Source organism: Hipposideros armiger, unplaced genomic scaffold (genome assembly GCF_001890085.2).
Source record: "Hipposideros armiger isolate ML-2016 unplaced genomic scaffold, ASM189008v1 scaffold_40, whole genome shotgun sequence".
NCBI lineage: Eukaryota > Metazoa > Chordata > Mammalia > Chiroptera > Hipposideridae > Hipposideros > Hipposideros armiger.
In genome coordinates, this window is record NW_017731390.1 from 2,951,146 (window position 1) to 2,963,299 (window position 12,154).

Sequence of the window (12,154 nt, forward strand, 5' to 3'; positions counted from 1 at the left end):
AAAGTTTTTCTGGGGGAAAACAAACACTTGTGGTACAGAGCTTGGAAAGGACCTCACCCACAAATATATTCCACTATCATCTAAAAACTGTTTTTTAAAAACCATGGTCAGCTCAGTTTCCTCAGCTAGAAAATGAGTGTAATACTTGCCCTGCCCTCCTCAGTGAGCACTGAGGTCAAATAAAATGATGCATATGAAACTCAGGGTTTTCATACAAGAAAACTTACCCCCACCCCAACACACACACACTTCCTTCCACCAAACAAAAAGAAACCCACGAGCTTGGATCGAGCTTGGGATCGCTTATCTTGAGTAACAGGAAATGAGACTTGGGCAATGGAAGTTGCTGTCAGAAGAAAGGTGACTAAATCAGGCACAGAACCTACCTCCAACCTAACTTCTAACAAAAAATATTTTCCTTCTACAGGACAGCTCGGTAGGCCACTGACAAGTCATCAGCCATGACGGCTAGCCGTTAGTACACACAGGAATAGGGCACATGCGAGAGGCAAATGGCACTGCCTGGACAGAGAGGGAAAGCCATCTTTGCTGTTTCTCTGCTAACTCCAGGCCTGTAATATTAGAAAAAAGTCTTCCCTTCTTAGGACACCTCCTTCCATGGCCTGCACTCAACCCTGCACAGGACAGTGATGGGATGGTGCCTGGCCTTGGATTAGCTGAGGTGCTGTTATATGCACTGCTGTTAATGGATCATTAAAAAAACTGGGAGTCAGAAAAATCGCATCCGTGTCTTTGCACGGCTCCTGCTGTCCCAGCAGCCTACCCTGCTGGCAGAACTAGCTGCTGAGCACCAACTCCAGCAAGAAAAGGAGTGAACAGAAGAAGGCCAACCCAGCTTGCTGTTTTTTGGCTGAGTAGGGAATTGACACAGACCACCTCCGGCTCCTGTCTGGAAGTTTCGAGATCAGAGAGCTTCAGGCACAGCTGGGTTCACAGCTGCACCATTTGGAGCATTGGACTCATTAATATTCATGAGTCATCCCCACCAATCGGCAGAGCGGATGCCATTAGCTTAGCATCTGTCAGGTTTTTGTGAGGATTGTGTATGGAGTTTTTTTCCCCTTTTAAATGAACTTCTTTTGACATTTTGGATTTGCCTCTGTGGGTTTTCTATCCTCGCCTTGCTCTGCTGCATCATATAAAGGAGAGACTCAGGGGAGGCGGGCAGAAGAGGGATGAGTCCCAGCCAGGGCTTTGCATCTGCCTGTTGACAAACTTTATTTCTCTTTCGGCACCTGGCACCTCAGGCAGGCTGCAAGGATGGAAGCAGCATCAGGTAAATTATACCTAACAAGGTTCATGCCCATAACTGTGAGAAGAGCTGGCTCTTTGGAAGACAGTCCTTCCTCCAGTGGTGAACTTGAACTGCACACACAACGCAGGAGAGCTGCAGTGCATGGTTCTGAACCATTATTTCCACGCTGATAAATTCATGATTTATGAAAGTAACTACTGCCAGCCCTCACTCCCTCCTTCTCTGCTACAGCTTGTTAGACACAAATTGCAACAACAGTCTTAAATAGTTGAATTTTATTTCAGGCCAAAGCCCCTCAACTCCAAACTAAATGCCATGACAGTCCCACAGCATAGGCTGGTAAGTACAAGAGCCCACAGACAGGGTGGGACGGCCAGAGGAGGGAGAGTGGGCAAGAGGAACTGCGCACGAACCGACGGGCAGCGTGATGCAGATGCCAGCAGCACTCATGTCCTACCAGCTCGGGCTCTCAGTGGAGAGGAATGATGGCAGCAGGAGGGCAGACTGCCTCATTGTCTGAAGGGAGGCGTGTTGTTCCTCATCTCCATCCCCAGAGTCCTCTCTCCAGGCAGAAACAAAGCCCTTGCGCCCCACTGGACTGAACATACGGCCTCTCTGCAACACAGCAGAGGGACATGTGGCGGCTAAAGCCCTGGGGGGCAGGGAGCTCTTACTAAGGGAGAAGAAAAGGATTCAAAAAAGAAAGGAGCCTGCGAAAAAGATGGTCACGTCTCCGCTTTGGAACCAGAAGAGACGGTGACAGCCCAGGACAGCCTTTACCAAAACAAAGCTCCCTGAGCCGTTGCCTTTCCTCTGCCTGTGAACAACCACTTCCCTTTTGTGGAGGGCCATGAGCAATAGGCTCCACACGGCCAGGCTGAGGTCTTCGGATATGCAGGGAACCCCAGTGACAGGAGTCACAGCGCTGACCCATTCAGTGGTATTAGTGAAGGAAAAGCAAGGAATTGAGGAAAATAAATATTCACCACCCTGTCCATACCAGGAGGCAGGCAAGAGGCCAGCCTCCCAGAAACAAAGTGCTCCATGGCCTGCAGCAAAAACAGCGCCAGTGGGAATACAACGACACAAGCATTTTTCTTGGGACAATATTCAATATGGCAGCTTAAAATCCACCACTTACAGGTCCCCAAAACCAGTCACCTAAGGCAGGGCCCCCAGGCCCATTAACGAACATCTAAAGAAACTCAGCTCCCAAGAGAGTAAATGTGGGATTCTGTTCAAAACCAACAGCCCCTGGTCCTTACGCTTAACTTACAAACATCTGCAGTGTTTATTCCTATGGAGGAAGCTTGAGGAGTTGTCATAACCCACCTCTGTGCAAACAGCTCGAGCAGAGGCAACTGAAAGACACTAAGCAGCCCAACCGCCCCAACACCTGCCCTGTGCCCAAGTAAGTCTCCTTGCCTGCATCTTCTCCACTGGCCTCGAAGCAGAACCCAAAGCTCAGACCAAAGTTCACTTTTCCAAAGCTGTTTCTAAATGACCAGGATCCAAAGGCACAGCATGGTCCCCGCCCACGGACCTCCTCACAAGCTGAGGAACAGCGGATCCCTCGTCAGGTCTTGCACAATCACAGCATGATGACGAGGCAGGGGGTGAGAGAGGAGGGCTTTCCAAAGAAGGAGCCTCTGAGTCAACAACAGGAGCCCACACCTCCAAACGGTCCTGTTCTTCCTCAGGAGGAGGTGAGGGAGAGCCCCTCCTGCCCGATCTTGGAAGAAAGCAGCAACTGGAAGAGTGGGAAAGGGAGAAAAAGAAGGAACAGATAAACAAAATGCATGGATAAACACAAGGGAACAGACAAACAAAAAGGCGGTGTTATCAATGCAAATGGATTGTTCTTCAGCCATAAGAAGGAATGGACTACTGATGCTACAACATGGATGAACCTTGAAAACATGCTAAGTGAAAGAAGCCAGTCACAAAAGACCATGTTGTCTTATGGCTCTTTTTTGTGTGAAATGTCCAGAATTGGCAAATCCACAGACACAGAAAGTAGACTAGTGGTTGCCAGGGGCTAGGGCTTGGGAAAAATGAGGACTCCATCATGGTAATGGATACAAGGTTTCTTTTGGGGTGATGAAAATGTTCTAAAGTTGACTGCGGTGATTAATGGTTGCACAACTTTGTAAATAAACTAAAAACTACTGAATTGTACACTAAAAGGGTGAATTTTATGGGATGTGAATTAGATCTCAATAAAGTTATTTTTCAAAATGGGTGGGGCGGAAGGGACAGAACAAATAAGAAAGACTTCTCTTCTTTCTCCCCAGGTTTCAATAAGAGAGAGAGCCTGCCACCCAGGGATGGAGTAACACAAATCCACAGACCCTTGTGCATGGGATGAGAGCGCCACGAACAGGGGGAACGAGGCCTCTTATGAAAAGCTACCAACACTGTGACTTTACTTTCTCTATCAAATGGATACCTCCTTGGCCCAGGTTACAGTAATCCGAGCCCCTAGTGTCTCAAAAAAGAGAGCTTCAGTTACCTCTTGGGCTGGTCTCCTTTAGCCAAGTGAGAAGAGCCCTGCCTCTCTTCCTGGACCCAGCCACAGTTTGACATAGCATAGCGAAGAATGGCATCAGAAACGGTCATGGAGCTTCGGCCCTGGACACAGGCTTCTATCTCGGGCACCGAGAGCTGGCTTTGCAGGAAGAGGTGTAACTGGCTGTCTGATAGGAGGACAACACTTTGCAGGACCCTGGGACAAACACCGGGAGGACAACACAGAGTATCACCCTGAGGATTTGCCCTCCCCGCCCCATCCTCTGCAGCGCTCTGGCTTGAGTAGTATGAGGGTACAAGAAAGGCATCAACCCCAAATGCACCTGTATATTCAATTGGGCCATCATGGCTGGAACCTTCCCCCCTCTCTGTCCTCAACCCAGGAAGCAGGTGCAAGCCTGCCATGTCCACTCACTTTTCCAGGAAGTGCTGCAAACCTTGTCGTCGCTTCTCAATGAACTCATCTGAGCTGCCAAAGAAGGTTGACTTCCCAGGAAGTTCAGGTACAGGCCTATGGGGTCACATAGTAACATCCAAGACAGTCATTTCAGCCCCTAATTAAGGAAATCCCCTAAAATGAGCCCCAAATCACAATAACTTTTAATAAGTTGGTGGGAGTGGGGGTTAACACTAACTACATGCCATGTATCAGGCACTATGCTAAATGTTTTACAAACCTTATTTCATTAATCCTCCCCAAAACCCCGTGAGAAAGATATGAGAATCCCCATTTTAGTACCAAGGAAATAAAATCAGAGAAGTTGAGTAAATTTCCCAGTGCCACACAGCTAGGAAGCAAGCAGCAGAACTGGTATATGAACCAAATCTAGGACTTCAAAACTCCATGCTGCTGTATTACATTGTTTATAAAACCCACTTCCACCATCAACTGTTATTTTAAACAGGAAGAAACTTGGACAGAGAGACATGGAGAATACTGGGCCCTTGTGTGTAAATTAAGTCTACCTATGCCAGTCCGAGAAAGTCGCATGTTTGGAATTTTCTAAAAGTAGCTAAATGGCAGCAAGTCATCCACAAACTCTCTAAACCTCCTTAGCCTCTCTTATGATGAAATGCAGCACATACTTTTAAAAAACAATGGCCAGGGCCGGCCGAGTGGCGCGATGGTTAAGAACTCGCTTGGGANTTAATTTTATTTTTTTAAATATTGCTATAAGATACTCTTTATGTTGATTCCTGAGTTTTTTGTTTGTTTGTTTGCCCCCCCGTTTTAGCTGAGCCATCCTGCCACCTGTTGGCAGCTCAGCTTGTGAATTAAGCCGGGGACCCTACTGCTGAGAGATCAAACTCTTGAACGAGCTCTTAGCCAACTGAGCCACTTGGCTGGCCCATAAAGAAGGTGACTTTTGACTCCCTTAATTCAAGAGTGGTGTAGAGCACCAGGGCCATGATGATTCCCTCTACTTTGAAATATGCACATATGAGCCCAAATTTACTAACAAACTAGATGTCCTAGATCTGAAACTGTCGTCCTATGATGTACAGCTTAAGGAAATGGTCACACTGAGCCTAGAAAGCCAGACCTTAGGGAACATAAAGCTGAATTTCAATACTAGAAGGACAATAGGAAAGAGGAATTTGGGTTTACACAACAGAATTGTATGCAGCTATTGAAGCTAGACCTAGAGGAAATAGGTGACATTTACATGGGGAAGCAGAAGTTCAATATGAGGAACTGGGGATGGCAGCATTTTATGCAGGCAGGAATATGGTTTGGAAGTTAGACAATAACCTCAAATCTTGATACCACCACTCTCCTGCTGGATGTATTGGCCAGGTGATAACAACCTCTGATCTTTTCTGCAAAATGGAAATAGTAATTTCCACCTCCCAGGTGTGTTATGAGGATTAAATAACATTAATCAAAGACTTAACAAAATTCCTGGCACTGGGGGTAAGCACTTAATAACAGTAGCTAATATTATTACAACTAATTCTCTCATCATTAAAGTTATTAAAAACAGAATTGGACACTTCTGGAGGGAGCGAGCAGATGAATTTTTGCCTCTTCATGGACACTCAACCTAACTATCTCAGGAACCATTGCCCTCTTTGTGCTGTCACAGTCCTTTTGGCAAAACTCTATTATGATATTGCTGGGTTGGGTTACTTACATGGCAATTCTCCAGAGCCCTGCACAGTGCCTGGCTTGTAAAACTGTTATATAAATGCAGACCCTGCATTCTGGAGTAGAGTGCAGTACTAATTGCCTTTCTCCTTTCCTTCTGGGTAGGAGGATATTTGAATGTGCAAAGTAAGAAAAAAAAGTCATCTTCCGGTAGTTCTTTTTGGTTCCTGGTTAGATAGGGAAAAGGAGAGTAAGGAAGAGAGTTTTTTAAAAGAATACAAATCTGATGTGAAGAAAAGAGATGAAGAAAAGCTTGATCACCTCCATATTGTCAGGTAGGTGAAATACATCACACTAATTCACTTAATAACTTATTCAACAAATATAGCTTGACTACTGTATACCAGGGACTGTACTGGGCATTGGGGATAGTGATGAACAACACAAGGCAAGGGTTCTGACCTTACCAGAAGACAGGCATTAACTAATGACAATAAAGTGGGGTGAATATTATTATGAGAGGCTGAATTTCCATAGGAACAGTTTTGGGGACAGTAATCTCGCTGAAACAAGAGAACTAAACCACTTGTCTCAAAGAATAACAAGTGTTAAAATAAAAAACAAAGGGAGACCAACCTTGAAACTTCCCTGAGGAGACAAAACCAGTTTAGTCATACAAGCAAAGCTTAATTTAGNTGACAATGGCCTCATCAGCCCCACGTGGTACCTAACTGGCTAAGTCACCAACAGGCCATCTGTCACCAGAGCATTCAGTGACCTTCCTGCGTTGGAATCACTGTTCTAAATTGTCTCCAGTTTTAGGACTTATTTGCGGGTGTAGGTAAGTGAACAATACTTTTTTCCTAAGGTTCTCAGGCTGCTGTGACTCTGGAAAAAGGTCTCTGCACAAAAAAAGAAAAAAAGTCACTATTTTTATATGTCAAACGGACAGGATCACCACCTGTCAAATAAGTCCAAGTGCTGAAAAGTTTCTGATAACCAGTGATAAGCACATTTAAAATGCTGGCAGTACGTTTGTTGAGCCCTAGACTAATACGCATATAAAAAAATATTTTTGATCTTTCTATGGCATTGTTAGGTCAAAATACCGGAAATAAAAACTCTTGTCTTTACGTTTTTGCTGATATGTAAATATAATTTAAGAACACATTTTTCAATTCCCTTAGTGCCTGGCATGTTGCTAAGTTTTCCTCATTGCAAACTCTAGTTCCCAAGTAAGCATCTAAAAAAGCCAGTCTCAGATCTAAAAAGGAAGCAAGAGCCAACTCACACTAAACCAGCGTTTCTCTGTAGCTGCTTTCTCAGCCACACGAACTCACGGTAGCGGCGACGCACACAGGACGTCTTCGCAGTAAAGGCCTTGCTATTGGTCTACAGGAGGAAGTACATGACAAAGGTTCAGTGGAAAAGACCAAGTTCACATGAACTCCCCATCGTCACTCTCACTGAGGACCTAAGCCACCGGGCCACAGTCCTGATCAGAGGCTCCAACCCGAGCAAGGTGCCACCAGGCAGCCTGCAAGCAACTCTCAGGCATAGCCCGAGCTCTCTCTCCTCTCCTCCCTCCTTTTCTTCTGTCTCCAGCCTGTCAAAAACATCCATAAACAGGTTCTGCCTCAGTACTATCCCTCAGCCCTGGAAAGTGTTGGTCCCAATACAGAAGTCTGATGCACTTACATGGAGGAATATCTTATAATCCACATAAGAATTCCAGGAGCCCTCATTCTGCACACGGGGATCCTGAACACGCACAGTGATCACCTCCTGGAGGTAAGAAATGCTCCTTCAGCTTCAGCTCAGCCACGTTGTCAGGCAGCTTTGACAGCACAGGTTGCCAGATTTTCCCAACCAGACAGCACCAACTTTCATTCATTTGTTCATTCAATTCAACAAATATTTATTCACCCACTATGTGTCAGGCACTGTTCTAAAGCACTGGGGGTAGAATACGAACAAGAGACAAAAATCCTTGCCCTCATGAAGCTTACATTCTAGTACATTCTAAGGAATGGAAACGTCAAAATGGAACCTCATTTCCCAGTAATGCGAACCAACAAGTATTACTGTCAGAAGAACACCACCAAGCAATGATATGCATCTTCTCCCCAAATTCCTCAAACTTATACCCACCTGTTCCATGGAGACCACACGCTTACCTCCTGCTCTTGGTTCTCCAACATCCTACACCAAAAGCCCATTGGAAGAAAACATCTGATGTGGGACAAATGACAAGGAAACAATCATGGTTAGTATGGTTCTATTCTTATCACTGTCTACCAGGGCAAAACCCTGAAAAACTTTAACAGACCCCCTGGGGAAATCCAGGTAACTTTTTTTGTTCTTGTGTAAAACTTAAGAGGAAGTAAAAATCCCCCACCACCACCATGACTTCAGTTACAAGCTGAAGGGGGATTTGCCTCCCTTTTCAGACCATGGCCAAGACCTTTAGGCTACCTCTATCCAACCATGTTCGGATCTATGCAATGTTCTCCTCAGGCAGCCAGAACAGGCAGATTTCGGTTGTAAAACCTTTATGCCTGAAGACTGCAGGCAAAGCAGTGTTTTGTGGGCACTGGGCACACACAGCACAGCTTTGCAAGTGAGCCTACCATCGCCCCCTCCCAGCTATCTAGAGACAGCCAAGCTCTCCAAAACACCAATGCCCCTAAGTCTCTCTTTGTCTTGCTAATCATAGGTCAACTCCCCATAGGTAAATCATAGAACTGGAGAGTGCAGGGAACACCTGAGTGGGTTGCCCAGTTTCAACCTTCCCTTATCTAATCCATTCTCCTTCCCTTATCTAATCTGTTCTCTGGAACCTAAGCCAATGGTTCTGATCATTTCCTCACTGGACATGCCATCCGGTTTGTACTTCTGCCCAAGCACCCCACAGCTGCACAGGTCGACTCAGGATGTTTTCCACTCCTTTGTAAAGATTCATTAAAGCCTAAGCCGCTGATTTCCCACAGTGTGGCAGTTACATGTGCAGCCACATTGCCCACTCCGACAAGGGGACCGTGAAGGTTGCAGCACCGGGTTACTCAAGTCCAAAGGGGCCCATGATGTCACCTTCTGTTAAAATACAGCACTAATCTTGTTACTCCTAGAACCACTCCAACAGCATCCAACCTGGCTGCCACCTCCACCCCTTTCTCCTCTCTTAAGAGCACAACAATAAGCTTTAATTTCCCTTTCCAATTTACCTTGAAATGAAAACTGACTTCAGCCAATATGTACTGCCAACAAATGATCCGGGGCTGGCTCCTGGGAAAACAAGACTATCTCTAAGATCTCCCTCTCCTCCCCCCATGCCCATTCACACCCACTCATTCTTATAGTCCCACAATTAATTTTAAACACATTCCCTTATTAGTTCTGCCTTACCGTTAGAAGAGTCTGTAATGAGTTTCCTTCTATTTTATGTTTAGCAAACACAAGGCTAACGTTTCAAGAGAATGGGAACTCATTTACACCACCAAATTAGCAGAGCAAACAGCTTTTCCAATTCTTTTCAGTATACCAGAAGGTCTCTCCACACTGCACTCAGAGGCAAAGCTGCATGGTATATGCCCAAATTGGACTACATCATTGAGCAAACCGAAGGTTTTATGACTGCAATATCATCTTAAACAGTATTCTTGCTGACAATCTGATTTTTCATCTGATGTAGTTGCCACTGCAACGGGGTCCTGAACCGAAAGGTAGGAAATTCCAGTGTCATAACAACCCATGTATAAACTCCCAGATGTAGGCAGTCAAATGGCTGTGGCTCACTGTGAACAATGAACCTCCTCAGGTTTTAAAAAAAAAAATGTTCTCTTCTCTTTTCAGGCATTTGGTAAATTGCCAGCACAGGAGCAGAGAGTTAGATTCTGAAGTGTTTTCACAAAAGTAACGACAGGAAAGGTGATGCCAAGGAAGTCATGGTCATACACAAACTCGGTGGAGCTCACACGATATCCTGTGCCTTGAAAGGTTTGCCGAATTCAGGCCTATAATTTAGTAACTAAATCATCATCACTCTCCTGGGCTCAAGAAGAGTTTTCCGGGCCAGCCGAGTGGCGCGATGGTTAAGAACTGGCTTGGGATGCCAGAGGGCCCCGGTTCGGATCCCACATATGAGGGCCAGTTACACTGCCCTCCAAAAAAAGAAGAGTTTTCCTAGGGCTCTGCACCACTTCCATGTGCAAGTTCCTCTTCTTTCCTTTGGGGCTAATACCACTTAGAAACAAATAGCTATAAACTGGCTTTTAAAAAACTCCTAGGACCTCCCAAGATGCTGTACACTTAAATGTAAATTTAAAGGGCACTAAGAAAGTTTGGGTTATACCTTTCCTTAAAAAAATACTGAAACAAATACAAAAACCTAGACTCCCAGTAATAATTTCTAGCAACTACTATTTTCTATTAGCTTCCTCTCTGTAGATGCCACTCCTCAGAAGGAAATGAAGCTCAGTTCTCTGGAGGGGAAGGAGGAAGTTCTAAACGTTAGGATCTGAGACATGGAGCGGAGTATCATCCAAATAAGGACAAAGTCAGTGATCCTCTCAGCTACTTATGCACCTCAGCGCTAACTCTATTTCTTGGGCCCTTTCAATCACATCTGAAGTTTACTTTCGCCACCAACATCTCCAGGGAGAACCCGGTTGTTTGCTGTTTACAAAGTAGATTCCTTGTAAAGCTTTCCAATGTCGTAAGAATTCAAGGCTTTAGCTCCACCGTTTTCACTCCCATTTAAACTACTTCAAGAGACAGGTTAAAAAACAAATCAAGTCATAAAAATATATTGAGCCACCCAGACTCCCATCCCTTCTTACTCATCCTTGAGCCTTTGGTGCCAGATGGCAACTCAAAAAGCTCTTCTTCCTAAACACCCACAGGTGGTAGAAGCAGCTCCCCCATCTGACCAAGCTCTGTGTGTTCTCAACCAAGCAGCTCTGCTCCATCCTTTTGTCCCTCTGTAACTTAACCATTCCTTCCACTCGGAGGGTAAGTCACAAAGGTGACCACAATCTAACGCAAGAGCCTCCTGTGTCCCCGAAAAATACTTGCCATTTACCGTTTGGGTAAATGTCTCCAAACTCTTTTACTACTGCCACTCCCCCCTCCATTCTTAACGAACTAGGAGCAAAGGACCACATAGTCCTTCTTCTCCTTTGCCTATTAACCTTGGGGAATGGGAAGGAAAGACGCTTTATACTCCTTTATAAATAAAGGAAAAGCCAGATTTCCTTCCATGGATGCCGAGCAAGCACCTGCCTTTATCCCGGGAGGTGAGACAACCCTTAGGATGTCAAGCGAAGTCCCCCACCCCAAGCGCCACTAGTGACGCTAACGTCCGTGGCCCTCACCTCAAAGCAGCATCCACTCCCCGCGGCCCCGCCCACGCTCCTTCACCCGAGAGCAGCACCCACTCTCCACAGCGACACCGCCAGCGCCCTACCATATAGCCAGTCTTGGTTTCTCCTTCCGGGTGAGTGGCCGGTGCCCGGTGCACGACGGGAGACGGCTCCCTACACGCCAATCCCGGGTGCCCAGGACGCCCCGCCCCTGCAGACCCCGACTCTTAGTGGCGATTCCGCTCTCGGGCGGCGCGCTGGATCCAGCCCAGACCCTGGCTTCAGTCGAAACTCGGCACCACTCACTCGCTGCGGCAGTAGACGGACGCCGGTGAGGGGCGACCAAGGGACTATGACGTCCAATCCAGGGCCGCGTCCCGCCCATCGTTGTCAGACCAGCCAATCAGAGGTCAGGGAGCGTCTTTAAAGGTCTGAAAGAGGGCCCTCCGGAGCAGAGAGAGGGGCTTGAAAAGGTTGTCACTGGGATTTCCATTCTGCAAAGCATGGTATTGAGTGTGGAAGGGTCTGGGCAGAAAACGCCCCCGTTCTTTGGAGCCTTGGTAAAGTCTGGACAGAGCCATCAGTTGCACCCCGTAGGTTGCAGTTCCCCAGTTATCAAGAAGACTTCAACTCAGGTTCGTAACCACAGACTATCAGAGCGAAAACTGGACTGGCGGTTCAGCAACACACGTTTCACTCTCCGAAATGAGCCCAAAGAAAGATGGTGCAGCTGGTTTGTAAGAACAATCTGTTGAATATGATGAAGGCTTTTTTTGTGTTGTTGAAATGTCTTTTAACTACCAGTTTAAAGATAATGTTAGCGAAGATAATATCAAGGAGGGGCCCACTGAGTCGGCATTGGTTAAGAGTTGGCTTGGGACGCCAGCTCTGAGCAGCAGG

The 12,154-nt window shown here is 46.3% G+C and overlaps 1 protein-coding gene across 3 annotated transcripts; it reads right to left on the minus strand.

Annotated features, from left to right (window-relative positions):
* Nucleotides 1-1,536: 1,536 nt before the first annotated feature.
* SNX11 (sorting nexin 11) lies at nt 1,537-12,154 on the minus strand. Of its 3 annotated transcripts, none has more exons than XM_019638611.1 (8): nt 11,359-12,154; nt 9,119-9,179; nt 8,072-8,126; nt 7,593-7,679; nt 7,186-7,286; nt 4,221-4,316; nt 3,789-4,001; nt 1,537-3,026 (listed from the first exon to the last, which is right to left on the minus strand). In XM_019638611.1, exons 3-8 carry the CDS (start codon nt 8,111-8,113, stop codon nt 2,753-2,755), a joined length of 813 nt encoding a protein of 270 aa, XP_019494156.1. In that variant the 5' UTR covers nt 8,114-8,126; nt 9,119-9,179; nt 11,359-12,154; the 3' UTR covers nt 1,537-2,752. The 3 variants fall into 3 exon arrangements, with proteins under 3 accessions (XP_019494156.1, XP_019494155.1, XP_019494157.1); XM_019638610.1 differs by lacking the exon at nt 11,359-12,154 and adding an exon at nt 11,267-11,355; XM_019638612.1 differs by lacking the exons at nt 9,119-9,179; nt 11,359-12,154 and adding an exon at nt 11,267-11,340.